General features: G+C 40.0%; 1 protein-coding gene across 1 annotated transcript in view; it reads left to right on the forward strand.

Annotated features, from left to right (window-relative positions):
* Positions 1-13,515: 13,515 nt before the first annotated feature.
* The window catches only part of lamc3 (laminin, gamma 3), a 98,639-nt gene continuing 94,227 nt past the window's right edge, over positions 13,516-17,927 (forward strand). The window contains exon 1 of the mRNA XM_078271815.1: positions 13,516-14,116. Within this exon, the coding sequence (XP_078127941.1) occupies positions 13,729-14,116 (388 nt within the window). The 5' untranslated portion in view covers positions 13,516-13,728. The remainder of the gene's footprint in view (positions 14,117-17,927) is intronic.

The following is a 17,927-nucleotide window of genomic DNA, read 5'->3' on the forward strand; positions in this document are numbered from 1 at the left end:
AACCAGAACCATGGTGTCGTTTATTTCCCGGAGGGAGTGATACCGCCAAAGATGTACAATTGCATTGAGATGTACTAAACCAGCTCATTTCCAGTTGAGCCAGTCCAGAGAATTTTTTTCTTAATCAATGTTTACAGTATTTTAATTCTGGGAGACAGCTATGCTTCTTCATAGATCTCAGGGGTCACCATAGAGCATATTTAAATTCTGTTTCAGTGAGGATTGCCAGGTTAAAGGTTCCTCCTTGTAGATTTTTCATTAAGCTTTATTTATTCTGGAAGCCTCCACCAGATTAACATGAGAGACCTAAGAACAAATTACACACACCCAGCAATTATCACACATACCAATACTAAATAAAATCACAAATACTATAAAAATAACAGCAAGTACAATTTAAGAAATGTTCAGAGCAATGAGTGCCCTTAACTTCAAGATACTTTGCTTTTCATTCCAGTAGTAGGGTTTGTAATGTTTGTTTCAGTATATAATGGAGAAACAACCTTTGTTCTGTTATAATAAAGTTGTTATTAATGTATAATGTAATGGCAACATGTATTTATGCATATGATGGCATAGAAAGGAGTCACAAAATTGACGGTTTGAGCTTTTTAACATGCAACATTTTTCATATTTGGTCTGGTTGGTTAGATATCAGCTGAGTATACATTTATTTATTTCAAAACTGAGCTCTATAAGCTTGTCTGAGATGGGGGAGAACCAGTTAATGTCAGCTCAGAGGTGCAAACGTTTACTATAAAGTCCTAATCTCTTCCAGAGAATCACTAATTGCAGAGCTTGGGAAGGGGTTAATACTATACCAACAGCAATGATGTGAGCATTGACACACATACGTCCATCCAGAGCATATAGTCATATTTATTAGGCACTGAAGAAGAGTTAAGTAGACATGCAGTAAAGCAGTTCTTTACATAAATCAATATACCACCTCCGCTAACTTCCTGTTACATATAAACAAGGTATATCCAGAAATAGTTATGTCTTCAGCTGGAGCATGGGCATTGAGCCAGGATTCTGTGAGAATTAAAACATCTTGTGCAGTTTCACTTCAACACTTTTTTTTTTTACTTTGTCCATGCGTTTAAAAACTCATGTACAATCACCTGGAGTCCCTAAGTGGTCGTAGTTATTTTTCCTTCAGCATCAACAACACCAGCACAGAGCGCAGGGTGAAGTCATGTGCAGTATACAGAAGAGGTGACATCTAACTGCATACAGTGCAGTACAAAGTTCCCTGGGTCAAACTGAAATGCATAGCAAGCAATTCATAGAATAAGTCAATTTTCACTGTGATTGTGTCATGTTTCTACTGTGCTATTAAAATTACATTTAATACATTAAATGTAGAGGCTTGGCTGTTACAGTGCTTATTTCTGTCAGTTGGCATTGGATAAAGGTGGAAATATATTCAGATATATTCAAGTTAATGTAAAATGTATTTCAGTTAAATGCAGCGGGAGTGATTCTGATTCTGATTATTACCTACATGCAAACAAAGAATTGAAGTACATGAAGTACGTACCTGCATGTTCCAATAAACACACATTGTAATGTAATGTAATTTCCCCTTGTGGGATTAATAAAGTATACATTATTATTATTATTATTATTATTATTATTATTATTATTATTATTATTATTATTATTATTATTACATTAGTTCAACTGTAAAAGAAGAGAGTAGACGTGTAGTTTGATTACACCAGCATGCAGGAACAGAAATTATCATCTTGGAGCTATTCATCACATTCAGGGCACTTCCAAATAGCCCTGTATCTGTAGCACATGTGCACACACAGATGTACAGTAGACTCACTGCACACATAAAGACACACACCTAAGCAGAGAGGGACAGAAGGAGATGCTGGACATGTGCCCAGACCAAACGGTGTCAGGTCAACTATGCAGAACAGAATTTCAAGAGAATGGAGTGAGGAAAATAGGACAGCTATGTGAGGAAAAGAGGAAAATTAGCAGGTGGACACCACAGCTCCTTAGCCTCGGGAGTGATCACAGCAACCACACTGAGATAAGCCTTGGAGAGGTCAATAAGGAAAACCATTAACTGACAAATGCCCTCCACTGTAATGTCATTATAAACTAGGCCTACGGGAATCAGAGGGTGTATATCAACACATGGAAGGGAATAACAACAGCCTGGACATTAAGACTTATGCTTCCTAGTGATAATCCCTAACTTCTTACTTGGAAATGATCATTACTTTGCACCACTCAGATGTAAATGGGACATTTCAGTCATTACAGTGCTTTAATTCATGCTTCTAAGCTCTAATCCTCCATACTGTTCAGGCTAAGAAGCTCAGGCAGTATCACTTAAAGGAAGGTCGGCCATTTGAATGAGGTCAGTACCAGGCAAAATCATTTCTCCTCTCACTTCCTGTGTCTTTTCATCTCTGGCTTGTGTCATAATAAAATCCCAATGAGAAACATAGAATACTGAAAAATGACACTGGTCAGGACTGGCCCAGTGAGATTTTCACATTAGTCAGGCCTTGTTTACACATGCACATTCTCACCCTTCGGTGATAGCCCTGATTTGGGATTAATGTTGTCATTCACACCTATTGTTCACACTACCCCCGCCTCTTCCTCTCCATCCATATGTCCTGTCCCCTTGTGTTGCAGTTCTTCTGTAGCCTACAGCCCTTCACCATCCTCACCTCCTCCCAGCCTGCTTCCTTTCCTCCCTCCACTGACTTTTAAATGAGCAGAGCACCCAGTGGATATATCACTAACTCCATTAAGCAGACACTCTTAGCCTTAAGGTGCTGCCTTGTGTGTTTGCATGCTTGTGTACGTGGATGTATACAGTATGTGCATATAGTGAGAGAAGGGGAGAGAAGGAGGAAAAAGGGCAAAAAAAATGGAGTGTGCAATGGTGTGTGTGGATTAACTGCATGTGTGGGTGGGCTGCAGTCATGTACCACTGAGGTCAAATTTGCAAAGATGGAACATAAGCACCCACAATCCCCTTTTTCATTAATCTAAGGTGGAATAGCCATTAAATTAATGACCTGGTCTTCCCGCCTGCATGTGTTTATGAGCCTTTTTGTGTGTAAATAATGCATGTGGGGAAATAGAAACACAAATGAGAAGCTCAAATAATGTAAATTATTACATGAAGGATGAGCAGGGATAAAGAAGACCAGACCGTGTTAAGCCCATTTGGAAAAAGAAAAGTGCAACATATGATTTACGGAATGCCTCAAAACAGCCCTAGGTCTAGCTTTTAAGCATGAATGAATCATATTTAGCTGTCACAATAGACATGCCCCATTGGTTATGGGTGCGGGACTGGATGATAATGAGCTTCATGTGTCTTTGCTTTACCTCCTGAGAATTCCTAGAACGTATCGACTGCCTGTAGATACCTGAAGACGCTTTAAGAATATGGATCTGCAGCAACAATGTGAAAAAGACACAATATTCCTCCATGCGTCACAGATCAATATTGGTGCCACCATCCTACTTGTCATTGTGGAGTCTGATTTGACGGGTAGGAAGTGTGTAACGTGGAAGTGTTACATTACAGTAATTGGATGTGCAGGAGTTATCCAACTGTCTATGCTTAAGAGAGATGGGGGGGTGGTCTATGGGTTGAATTAATCAGTGGAACTGAACTCGCTTCAGTTCTTGAGGTGTTCAGTATAGTGTGAAGCGATTGTGGTAGAATGCAATAAGGAAAGTGTGGACATCTAATCATTTGGCATTATTATTGTGTTAGAGATTGTGCATGTGTGATGTGAAGTAGAATTTTTGTCCCTTATAGCCACACCTCCAGGGCAGCCAAAGGATTACTCTTCTTCTCTGGGTGTATCTTTGCCAGAAGGTCATTTAAAGACTCAACAAACTTTCTAAAACATGGATGATGATTTTCTGTTGTCAGTGCCCAAAGTAGCCTAAGTGAGAGTGCTGATGCACTTTCAAAGTGTTCTGGTAAAATAAATGGAGGAAATGTTTTTGCTTTTACCCTGTTTGAGTATGTATGTATGTTTCCTGTATGAGGACACATTTGTGTGTATTGTATTGAGCTTAATGTGCAGTAAATTAACACGTTTCATTTGTTCTGGGTTTTTTAATGAGGGAGTAGGAATCAATCTACTTTTAAGATTCTTTTGTGGAAAAACTATATAAGACACAAATTATTGTTCCAAGCAGTTTTTTTTTTTTGATGGAACATTCAGTTCCCTCCTTACCCCACCCTTTCCTTTGCTTCACTCCTTTATCCCCTCCATGGTGGGCTACTTTCTAGAAAAGTGATGGTGAAGCAGGGGAGCAAACAAAGAATATGGAAAATGAGCTTTGGTATGCCGCATAAAAGTTGTTGTTCTGTGTCTTTTCCAAACCTGTGGGGCCCCACAGTCAGTCACACACAAATAGGAGGGCAGAACATTGGCTCCACTTAGAAACCAACTCAAGCACAAACCAGCTATGTCCAATTATGGGAGGCACAAATTAAAATTGCAGTGTAAAAATCTCAGAGTCAAATTTAAATGTAAAACTTGAAACCAGGGTGCGTGGAGCATTCTAATGAAGCCATTGAAGGGGATTAATATGCTGGGTAATTGCCGGATCTCTCCATTCTCTCTAAAGCCCTTTTTTAATCAACAGTCAACTAATTACTAAACCCAGGAATGTTACGAATAAAAAGCTGGTGGTTTCAAGAAGATGAGTGGACAGAGAGATAAGAAAATGTGGCCTTTCGTGTTGTCCATTTAAAAAAAGAAAAGAAAACAGAAGGAATCTCTGCTCTGAAGCAAGAGCAGGGGCGAAGCTGCAAATTCTGGGCCTCTGACAACAGCTTAACAACTGCTCAGACACAATAAATATCTACAATCCCTGGTTTGTTGCAGGGCCTCTGTCCAGCTCTGGGCCCCCTAAATCCCCCTAAAGTAATTTCTCCCCTCAGTGGCACCACTGTGCAAAAGCGTCATATTACCATGTTTGCAGGTCTTATGAAACTTGGAAACTTGGATCTGTTTATTCTGTTCAGTGTTCCCAACACTGTAATGGCAAAATCTTTTCATATCAGCCTTGGAAGCTGACAAAACACCCTAGAAGGAAGATACAGTGTGAACTAACACTATATAGAGCAGCAAAGTTGGGTGAGTTATATTAGGCAGCAAGCCTCTGCAATGCACTCTCAGCATTTGGATGGCCACAACATGGTCCTTTTAAATTATGAGTGTAATTAGTAGCAGAGCCTGCTTTTTGAAGGTACAAAGAAGGTACAAAAATGTGTGAATCAAAACTTTAGTAAATAAGTGAAATGCTTTTCTCATTGAGCACTGCATCCAAAGATCCAGCTAAAATGCTGCCCACTGCTCTACTAATGGAGGGTTTACAATCGGAAGTTGAAGCTGGAGCTCATTAAATACATTCATCCGTAGACAGGCTCTGTTTGAGTCAGAAAGGACGAGAAATTTCCAGGCACACAAAATACATAGGATGTATAGTGTATTTAAAATTAATAATTCTGGTTATTTTCAATCTGTGGGTCATGGTTTCTTAACACTACTAACTCCTGCTCAATCTCACTGGCATGCATTACAAACTTCTCCTGACATTTCAGACCCTGCTTCCCTCATCTGCCCACCTATTGTCCTAACCAAGCCTAGGTTTCGGGGGGAATTTGCTGATTATCAACAGCTAGCTTAACTTTAGCCCCCAGTAACCACAGCACTTCTCCAGGGAGCGATATTACGAATCCCACTATGGCCACACCAAGAACGGCCTTCAATAGCATTCACACACTACTATTGGCCAGGCGTCCATGCTTACATGTACAGGTCCTATCCCCTGACCAATCCCCTAACCTTAACCACTCGAGGTCAAATGCCTAACCCCAACCAATCGAGCTGCTTTGTAGGGCGGGTCTTGGCGTGGCCATAGTGGGATTCGTAATTTTGCCTACAGGGAAGTCTTGTTCTCACAATGAAGCTACGGGGTTCACCCACCCTCCAACCCTGAACAAAACTAGGTGATTCTTAAATGCAGGCTTACCTGTAGCTGTAGCATTAGTAGGCTAGCTAATGGACAACATGTACAATGACTTTGGAGCTACATTTCTCTTTTGGTGGAGGCTTGCCATCTTCCCAGCCCATCAAACTCTCGGTACGACTGCAAGCAAGCCAAACCCCAAATTGTTGAAGTACCAGAGCATCACTGGGATTATTAACTGTATAGACGAAAAGCCAAAAAACAAGTAATTTCAATACTGCTGTTACGGCTCTTTAAATAGCAGTGACTGCACTATGAAGTCTTAGTTATAATGGTTCATTGTAAGCTATTCTTAGCATTGCCCACACTTGTTTACTTAAAGCTTTTTCATATTCACATCATATCAGAAGAAGCAGAAGCACGGACTTCTCATTGTGACAGCTTGAAAGCATTCCTGAGTTTTACTCCACCCACGTCAAAAAACATATATTTTCTGTAAACTCAAGTCTAATTTTTATTTTTTTTTGGCTGAGAGTGAACATCCCAAATGATTGTGACTGTGCTTATTCTGCCAACAGTTTTTTTAATTCCCTGTACTCTTGGTAAAAGACATCCATTATTTTTGACAGCAAAACAACACCATTCTCATAATCTATGTTTATTCATCCATTAGTTATAGCTTTAGTCATTAACATATTTGAGTTTCTCTGACACCTACATAGGAACAGGTGGTTTTGTCTGTGTTGTTTAACATACACTTCTTCTCTGCTCATGATGTAATGCTCCATTTGGCAAGTTCTGTACTGGAAAAGGGTAGTCCAGACTTGAGATAACAGATGATTGGTCATTATCAATCTGACTTATCTGGCTTATACATAAGGTCATTGTTAAAAGTCAGTGACTCCGGACTGCTATTATCACTCCATACTTGTAATGGTCACATCGTCTTTGAAATGACAGGCCTGATGGTACAGTACATTCAAGATTGTGACAAAATGAATAATCAGCATGCTAGATTCAATGGGACCCTCTTTTTGGTTCATTATCAAACGCAGGTTTTATGGGGGGACAGTTTTTTTGTGTTCCTCTGCTCTACAGTCTGCAAGGGCTAACTACTGCACTTATAGAAAAAGAAATTGAAGTGCACAAACAAAAAGGAAAATAAGCTTTTTCTGGATTTATCTTCTCATGTGTTATGTAATTCTTCTAATTTGTTGATCGGCAGGTTTGCTGGTATGAAATGGACAACTTGGAATCTACAACTTGTATTTAGTTTGTTGTATTTATCTTCTTGGAGTTGATCCAGGCATCTTTGAGAAACACAGAGCTGGATAAGTAGAAGAAGAAAAGTTTCTCTGTGTTTGCCAGAGTGACAATACCGTAAAATAAAATAGTTTAGTGCAGTGGATTTGTGGCTGGAAAAATGTTTTGCCCGTCTTAGTTTACACATACTGTAGACAAATTGTTGACAGTGAGGATGGTATTTTTTTGTTGCGAGTAAATCTTGTTTATTGACAAATTCAGACCCATGGCATGCTCTCTCCTCAGGGATGTTGATGTTGTTGCCGTTTGGTACATTACTGTGTGGATTATAGCCTTGCATGGCTTCTAGTTTCACGGTGGTAAACTGGTGGTGAAGGCCAGTAACATCGGGCTGAGTGTGGTGACCCTGATGTGGGTGTTTTATGAATATTCTGCCACCCTGTTCAGCGTTGGCTGCTGCAGCAGCATCCGTGACAGGCAGATAAATCTCTTCCCCATTAGCTGAAGAGACTTTGGGCAGCATGCAAAGATTGAGAGTCCATATCATCTACATTTATATTGATATCGTATGAGAAAATATCACTGTTGAGTGTATACAAAAGAATGTATGTGACTAATATATATGATAAATGAATACTAAGATAATGTTGGGTACGCCATGCGGTGTGCAAAGAATAAATACAACAGAGCAGTTACTATATGAGTATTTTTAAGTGCTATTATAAATTACGTACTAGAATCTGGTACATGTTACTGTATTTTCAACTCATTGTAAGTTACTAAACCGTCCCTACATTATAAAAGGCAACTGCCTTCCTATTAAAGGTGTTTTAATGGATTATTTGCATGGTTTATGGGTTTTGTTTTTTTATAATGTAACAAGGGGATTTGAACCCACAACCTTCAAACAGAAAAAAAAAAAAAATCATTCTCTTACAGCTGAGCTATGTGAACTTTAGCTGCAAACAGATTTCAGTGTGAATGTGTTTCAATGTGAACAGGTTTTAGTCTGTAAACTGCAGGTTGATAAAGGGGAAGTTTCTGAAGCTTCAGTCTGACCTTCTTGTCACAATCTCTTAGATCCAGAACCCAAATGCAGACCAGGACAAATAAGTGGAATAAGGGGAGTATTTATTGGTTTTCACAGGTAATGTCAAAAGGTAAGTCCAGGTGGTGAGGGCAGAGAGTGGAGGCGAGTGGGTAGGAGTGGAGGAGCTGGAAAACAGGAATCCTGGTGGTAAGACAAGGTTGGAGTGTCAGGTTGTCTGACAGAGGTGGAGAGGTTTTCCTGGGTGAAACTGTAGACAAAGGAAACGGAATTAGTCCAGAGCAAACAGAGTAGCAGAGCAAACTATCAAAAGGTAAAGCTGATACGCAAGCAAACATACTGGTAAGGCTAACAATCCGGCAGGCAATAGATGTCAGGTCACAGCTTTCATGGTGTGGAGATGATGATCAGGACTGGATGTGTAGATTGCTGATGAGCTACAGGTGAGAGTGATTAACGCTGATCCAGGTTCTCCCGCCTTGCCCTCGTTGCCAGGCAGCAGGAACAGGGTGCGTTCAGGAAAATCAGACAGGGAAACAAACTCAAAGAGGAGGGGTCGTGACACTTCTTTGCCATATTGTTCTTACAGTCTATGGCATGGAGGCAACACTTATATATTTAACAAATGACCATGTGAGGAGTTCCATCCATCTCCAATACTGAACACAAAGAGTTGAGAAAAGCTACAGTAATACTGGTTGTCAAATTTCAACTACACAAAGAGTCAGTATTGATCCAATTATAATGCAAAACGCAAAACTCTCCTGCTGTCCTTGGGTCAAATTTGACCCATTTTCAAGACTTCTATATCAGAAATATGGGTTTCTTTTGAACCAAATTACCCAAAAAGTAAGTACAATTGCAAATACTTGATCACTACTTTCATTGCATTTTGTGTATTCAATTTTTTAACATTTGGAAAAAATGTAAATGTTTTTCAAAATCGTCTCCTGACTAAACTTTGACATACACACGTCTGTGATTATCTATCAACATGGGTTACTCTAATATTAGTCAAAATAAGTACTTCAGAATTTTTTCAGAATTGTTTATTACGTTCCTAATCTATTCATAATATTCAGCTAATCAAAAGGCACACCTGTATTTGTCACTAGCATGTGAACATTTTAGCTTTGTGTGTAACAATGTTGTGACCAAAACATCATACAGTATAAACAGAGTTGTTATACATAAATCTAATACTATTTAGTCAGACTAGAGAAGACTTTCATAAAGGTGTGTTTTGTGACGACGTGGCGGTTGTGCAGCGCTCATTACTTTGTCAGATAAGGCTTTCCCTGCGGGGATTTGGCAGCCGCCTCCTGCATTGCTAAGTGAAGCGCTGACAGCTGTGACATCAAATCACTGTTTGAAAGCGTAACTCATCGCTACGACATTGTGTCATTATGAAAAGGAGGCCATTCCTGCTAGTCTCGGTGAAACAAGCGTCACAGCTTGGCAGCTGCACCAGACTGTAGCATGAAAGGGGTAGGTGGCTTGTGGAGGCTAACGGATCTGTGGCATTGAGAGAGGAGGAGACAAAAATGAGAGGTAAGATGCATAGGGAAAAGCAGTAGAGAATATGGGATGTGGAGTTTGAAGTATTACATGGTGCTGGGTTTGAAAGCTGTGAGTGCAAGGCATAACAAAGGATGGAAAAGTTAAAGCAGAAAAAAACTGATGGATGATAATAAATCTGTCTACATTTTGACAGACTGACAATAATCTCATCTTTAACAAACTCCATTGGAAATTAACATTCTGCCTGTCACATTCTTCACTCTGAGTTGCAGAAAGGCTGGGACCAGCATAAGTCAAACACTGTCTGATAACAAAGTGTCTGATAGGCAGGGATTCAAAAATGAGCTGGCTTAGCTCTGGTAAACTAGCCTAGAAATCTAGACGCACCCTAGCAGCAGCAAATGTAATTTGCAGCCAGGGTCAGTCTAACAACTCTCTGTTGGCTTGCGAGCTGGAAAAACCAAATTATGGTCAGGGCCAATCACATTGTGTATAGAGTTGGTAGGCGGGCTTAACATAAGGACGGCAGAGTTGCGACGGTTCCACGTGAATTCCCTGCTACTTGAAAACAAAGAAGATGGCTGCTGCTGCTGGCGAACAGCGGTCTTTCGAATCGGCTTTAGCCGCGACTCTGGAAGACTTGGAGTTAAGCACTGAAGTCATTCTTAAAAAAGCAAGATGTGTTCGGAGTTTTACCGACCGGATACGGCAAAAGTATAATCTATCAACTAGCCTTGCTCTGGTTGGCTATGAGTGCAGAGGGAATTTGCAAGACAACCGTTTATCCCGCCCCTCGGATTGAGCCCTGCCAATGGTGAGTTCCCAGAACCAACATCTTGATGTAGGTCTGGCTTGTCAGGCTACTGGTAAACATAAATAATAGCCAAATCTGACCCAAGCCAGCCGGACGCCTGCAAACGCATTTTGCTTCCTTAGTGCCCTAAACAACAGAGATGCATCAGTTACAGTTACATCGTGATGACTACTTTTTCTGTACTGAAAAGAAAATAACGAGAGTGTTTGCTTTTGCAAAACCATGAAATCCTTGGTAATACAATTGTGACACTGATCCGGAAAAAGTGCAACTATATGTACACATAGAATCAGAATAAGAATCAGAATCAGATTTATTGGCCAAGTATACTTACATACACAAGGAATTTGACTTCGGTAGGTGTTAACTCTCTATACATAGACACATAGTAATATAGACACATACTGTACAATAGAGACAACAATATACATATCGGCACATATCAACATAATATACAAAAATACAAATATACAAATAAGACATATCAAGACAAGTACACATGGAGTGGGATGTAGAGTGCAAAAAGTAATGCAAAGTAGTGTGCAAGATGCATATTGTAATGATAAGTATGTAATATGTAGAGAAGATGTAAGTTTCTGCATTTGTATCCTACAGCTGGGATTTGACATGAGGCTTTCAAAGATAACTAGTTTTTATAAAGTCAGCAGAGTGATTTTTGACAATCTGAGTTCTGTACTCTTAGTGTGTGGTGTCTTATTTTCCTGTGTCACAGGAAAGCATATGGTTGACTAGACTGAAAAAACATTAGGGGGTCCCAGGAAAAAGTATACCTTTGGGTGCTTTGCAGACTTTCCCCCTAGGTTCTGCAGGCCCCATGCTGAGCTCATTCACTCAACTCAAATACTGGCCAATGTTTTGTCTGAATTTGAAGAATTTGATTCTCCAGCTTGCCGGATGTGCCGAATTCTGCAGTGTCATCCTGATTCAATAGACCTAAACAGGCCAACTCATGTGCAGCTGCCCTCAAGAAAAACCGCACTGCCAGTTTCTGATGTATAATAACATTTTTCCCACATCTCCCCTCCTTGCTCGGTGAATACTCTACTGTATTTGCATATTGTTCAAACACGTCGTCATCCCATGCAACAGTTGTGTTCTCACATACTGCACATGGCATAGAAGTGGTGTAATAATGAACCAACTTGATGAATAAAAATCTGTTTGCAGAGGCATTACATTCTTCATTATAATGGCTGACTCACATACAGCCAAACAGATTTGAAGCCAAGCCTGCTCTCATCCAAACCCAGCAGAGGATTTAACTGCAAATTGATGTGGTCCTTTTTACAAAGTCCCTGCCTGAGTACTGATAGAGCCGCAGTAAATCAAGGCAATCACGAGGAGATGTGGAAAAGACTTTGCCGTAAATCCCACAGGGATCATAAATGTACAGCATCTAAATGCGTCTGTCCACACCACCTGTCTATCTCCGTCTCTTGCCTTCTATGTTTATATTATTCTCTTGTTGTCTTCCTTTTCTCCATCTTCTTCATTTCAAACACTCCCATGTTTCACATTGATCCAATCATTACTTAATTTCTGCTAGTGCTTGTCACTTTGAATTGCTGGTTTTCAGGGTGATTGTGCCAAATTACAGCAACAGTAAAACCATTCATAGAAAGAGGATTAGAGTGCACAGCATTACACATCATTGGTTGTTGCTCTTCACAACCACTTGTTGGACGTGTCACTTGTGGGACTTGTCATTCCACTTTGACACTGTAGTTGTTACTGTGTACAGAATTGTAGAGCAAACACACTCTGGAAGCCACGTGGATAGTTGAAGTATAAAGGGTACACACCTTCATATGTCTCTGCACAATTCTGAGTGTGGAAATGAATGAGAGTGTATTTATTTTGAAACGTACACATATCTTTTCAGCAAAAAATTCCCAGCGATGGAACAATGTGACAATTACATAATGTATGTCCTGCATAGACATATTGTCACTTACGGACAATAAGCAGATAAAGAATTGAGATTGGCCAAAATTGTTCGGGGTAACCGCCAGCTGATTAAAACACACAGACCAGGATCCAATCTTCAACTAGGAGATGTGCACAGGAGTGGTGACCATGGTCTGAAATGGCTTCTACTTTCCGCTGTAAACTGTTGAATATTTAACACCCTAGCATCCCACCAATAGGTAATCTGTTTAAATCACTGATGATTTATAATTACTTCTCATAGCTTCCCTACCTTTAGTTTTAATTCATGGCTAAGTTGAATCAAACACTGGTGAATGGGTTACATAGGACTGCGAGCAGTCCGTATGAATTACAGAGATATGCAAACCAGTTCTCACTTTTTTTGATGACTGGGCCTTGCTGAAAAAGCAGTGCAGTTCTCTACTGCTTTATTTATATAAATAAATTGTCCCTTTAGGTCACAGAACTCCCCTGAGCGACATCCCTTTATGGAGATGACCCATGCCTGCTGAAATATTCCAGACAGTTTTAGCACCTCTAGTCTTCCACTGTGAATCACTACAGTCAGCATTTACCAGAATGTCCTGCTGTGGGGCCAACTGCCAAGTACATTTATCATCATATCGATGGTATTGTGCGTTCCTGCAAGTGGTAAATGCAGGTGCTTTGGTACTCACTGCCTCAATGCCCAGAGGGGTAACAACCTAGCTGCAGCGTTATTTAAAGATGTTATAGAATGTGTTTTTACTGTCAAATGAGATTATTTTACCCAAAGTCTGCTTTACATGTAAAGCTAATAGTGGTGTGGTGCTTGTGATGACCAGCAGGTGGAGAAGTTTTCATGGACTTTTTTCTACCCTCCAGCCCCTCCACCCCTGTCCCTCCTCTGTCTGTCTCACGCTGCCCCTGATCAAAGGAGTTCCTGCACAAACTTCATTCCACTCCACAGAGGGAGAACATATGTTGGAGACTCACCAGAGACGGAGCGGAGAGAGTAGACAAACAAAGCTCTCACAGACTGGACCTATTTTTTGTTGTTGGATTACTTCTCTCATGTCAGGGTCTTTATGCATTTGCGTCTTTGCATCAGAGTGTTTGAGTGTGAAAGTTTGTGTGTAAAGTGTAAATGTAATTTGAACTGTTTTTAAACATGGATTTATCCTTTGCTGTGAGCTCTCTTTCCCTGGCCCTTTTATTCTCTCTTCATCTACACAGCCACCTCCTTGTTTGGGCCGCAATGGACTCCTGCTATGATGAGCAGGGCGCCCCAAGCCGCTGCATGCCCAAGTTTGAGAACATTGCCTTCAATCGCACTGTGGTGACATCAAATGTGTGCGGCTCCCCACCTGAGGACTACTGCATGCAGACTGGTTCAACGCGCTCATGCCACCACTGTGACGCATCAGATCCTGAGCTGAGCCACAATGCCAGCCTCCTGACAGACTTCAACAGGAATGAGGAGTCCACGTGGTGGCAGAGCCAATCCATGTACTATGGTATCCAGCACCCCAATTCTGTCAACCTCACCCTCCACCTGGGTAAGAGCACAGCAGCACATCCTTAGTTCAGTCTGACCCCCAGAATTCTTCAGATTGACTTTCCTCAACTTGTAGTTTGTGGCCAGGCTGAGTGATCTAGGTCAAGCATGTGTGTCCTCAAGGTTCGATTATGGTCTCTGTTTCTATAATGTTGTATATAATGTCCTATTTCATTTTAAAGTGCTTGAAAGCTATTCATGTGCACTGCATTTGCTGTGTTCCGGAATAGAATATGAATATCAGTAATAGATTTAGCTCTCTACTGATTTCAGATGAATGCATGTTCTCACACCAGTTGAGTTGAGATTGCATCACTTTTACACTTTTCTGTGCAGCAAGTGTCTTGATGCATTACTTTGTGTACTGCATGTCCATTGATGGGGACATCTTTAATACAAAACAGCTGTGCTTAACAACACATGGTTTGTATTACTCTGTTGCGGCTCTGAGCTATTTTCATGAAAAACACTTTGGCCCAGACTTGGCTTAGACTTAAAGTGTTTGCGAGCACATAGCCACAAGGGCATGTCTGAAAATGTTGTTGGATTTAAAGTGGATAAGGAGGACACACATTTGCATCTGATATGCCTGGATAGCATCTGAGTCATGATTTAGTGTTGGCCCAAGTTTTCTTTCATTCAGCCCACATACCACCATGGGGTATTAGTGATGAACCCATCCAGCTCTGTCTGCATAAATACTGTCCCAACTCAAGCTGATTAGGCTTTTTTTGTTGTATGTATGACTTGGTCCAGAGCTCAACTAAAATACGGCCACGACACAGTCTACATAGAAACATGTTTCCAGCATAACTTGAACCAGGCCATGTCCAGAAATCAACCTTTACTGTATGTAACCATTTTAGATTGAAATCCACATTTCACATTGCAAATTCAATATTAATCTTCTGCTACAGGCTCAATTCAGTGTTTTCGTCTCAGCAATCCTTACCACGACAAACATACTGTACAACTGACTGTAAACGAAAGAGAAGCCGCTTACTATTTTATAGAGAAATTCCAGGAAATAGGCAGCTGATAACCTGCCGAAAAGCCCAAAGTTTGGGTGAATAAAACTATGATAAGGAAAGGAGGACCAACTGAAGTTAGCCAGGCATTTACATAAAATGCATTTGGAATTCAAAAGATACACTTACTTTCCAGAGAGGTAAATTTCATTAACCCCCCCCAGCCAGAGTCATTTTTGCAGAGCCGGAGACTTGGTCAGCAGCTCTACTGTCACTTGAAATCATGCAAATTTTCCCTTCAACTTTTGGAGAGAAATCCCTCAGAAATGCATTTTAAACAAAGTTTAGGATTTGGAGTTTTTGAAACGTAGTCAGATGCCTCTAGGTAACACTTGCTGTTACTGTCAAAACACAATTTAACCAAAAAATTACAGTATCTAAACAACAAACAACTTGGCTGGATCAGTTTAAACCAGCAACATCATTGGTAGCCCAGAACTTTTCAGGAAAATATGCAACTATTGAACCAATTGAGAAAGACGTATTTCTTTGCCTTTTCCATTTGCAGTGGTTTTAATTGATACAACTTACAATACAGAAGGCACAAATGCATTGTTGATTAAGTGTGGAAAAAAGGAGAGTTTTGTGGATCATAATTGCAATATGTTATGATAGTTTGTAAAATTAGCCACACTCTTAAAGACAAATTAACTTGTTGTTTGTACAAATTATGTAAACATAATGTTTTTCCAGCATGAGGTGGATTATGTGGCAGTTCAAGTAGAACCATTTTTTATCCAGTGGTTAGGATAAGGATAGGTTTAGGCTGGGTAAATGCTTGCTTATGGTAAGATCAGTTAAAGTGCTCATATTATGCTCATTTTCAGGTTCATAATTGTATTTAGAGGTTGTACCAGAATATGTTTGTGATGTAATTTTCAGAAAACACCATATTTTTGTTGTACTGCACATTGTACTGCAGCTCCTCTTTTCACCCTGTGTGTTGAGCTCTCTGTTTTAGCTACAGAGTGAGACATCTCACCATCTTTGTTGGGAGTCGCCTATGCCCAGTAAGTACTGCTAGCCAGAGGGAGTGCCATGCTAGCAGCTAGGCAAGCATTATAACATGTGATAATGCTGGTAAAGATAGTAAGTCCCTTTGGGGTGGACTTTGGGCTTTTTCACTTTGTAAACCTATAACGTGCACAAAAATATATATATATATAACACAATAAAGGAAAGGGGAAAAGCCAAAAGGCATAATATGAGCACTTTAAGATAAATGTTTGGTGTCATGGTAAAATGTGAAAACCATCAGCTTAAATAATTAAACTTAATTTTACTTGGAACTGAACCTGGGTCTTCACAGTTTAAAGCAAATACCATATGTAACCATGCACCATTTTTTTTTTACCATGCTGCATTATTCCTGTGTTAGTAATACAAGTGTTTGGGATTGCCTCCTTCACGCACTCTTTTCCTTTGAGCAAATGCATTTGATTCACTTTTTGTACACTGTGTACATATTTGCATTCGAACACATTTCTCATTTCACAAAATTGTATGAGACCAGCTTGAGCCATTAGCATCATTATCCCATTACCATGCTGTGCGAAACTGCTGAAATAAAGCATCAGACGACATTTGTCACTTTAACTGAATTAAATTGTGGAGAATTATGTTACAAAGCATTTATACAAATCTTTCTATGAAATTACCTTTCCCACTTCCATTTATTTGCTGAGCTGTGTGTGTGTGTGTGTGTGTGTGTGTGTGTGTGTGTGTGTGTGTGTGTGTGTGTGTGTGTGTGTTTAATAGAGGGTCTTAGCAAGGGCGAACACAGGCCCCCCGAAGAGTATAGCTCTGGGCCCCCTTTTTATTGAACTACATGTATACTAATTAAATACTAATGAAACATAGTATTTCTGCTTAAGAGTAGGCCTACATTTAATACATTTAATGAATTCTCAGTTAGAGGTGGAAATCGGCATTCTTGTGTTGTTAAATCTTTTCTTTTGTATTACTCTCCTCTGGCTTTGAAAATGCCAAAATACTATTACCAAAATCAATAGAACTCAGCAGTGTCCATAAAGCTGTAGCCTACCATGTGATTGAAAAACATATACTCACAGTATGAAAATCAACTTCCAGAGAGTATACACATGCTGAATACAGGAGGTAATCGATTAAAGTGAGCATTGTTAATTCTTTCATTTTTTCAAGTTATTGTGTGGTAGACGGTGTGTTCATTTACTGATGGAAAAACTAGAGAAAACTAGAAAAAGAAAATACACGCACATATTACCTTGCAAGCTGATACAGCAAATTTGTTAGCAAACGCGGTTAACAATTTACACACACACACACACACACACACACACACACACACACACAACATTTACGGAGCAACATTATCATTCGTTTGGAGACTTATTTTTGGCGAATGTAAGTCCAATATTCACTCTCTTTTAACTTTTTTTTGTTTTATCTCCACCAACTCCTGAAGGAAACATCTGGCTCTTTATTAGCTGCCCAATGCTAACAAAACACCATGATGTTAACTTGCTAATGTTAGTAACGTTAGCCAAATCAGCTCTGTCTGTGGTTTAACTTACAAACAGTGGGTTTTAGCTAAAAACAGCTGCTAGCTGTGGCCGCTGTGAAAGTGTAGAGTGAACCAAAACAGTTAGCTAGCTAGCTACTAATACAAACTGTTGCAAGTTAAAAAACTGTTGGAAGTTGAAAACAAATGAGCTTAAAGATGCTATTTAAAGCTAAGCAGAGGGGAACTTCAGAGTCGGGTGATAATTCTCTGTGTCACTTTTGATTAACGTTACAGTCGCC

Source organism: Sander vitreus, chromosome 16, assembly GCF_031162955.1.
Source record: "Sander vitreus isolate 19-12246 chromosome 16, sanVit1, whole genome shotgun sequence".
Lineage (NCBI taxonomy): Eukaryota > Metazoa > Chordata > Actinopteri > Perciformes > Percidae > Sander > Sander vitreus.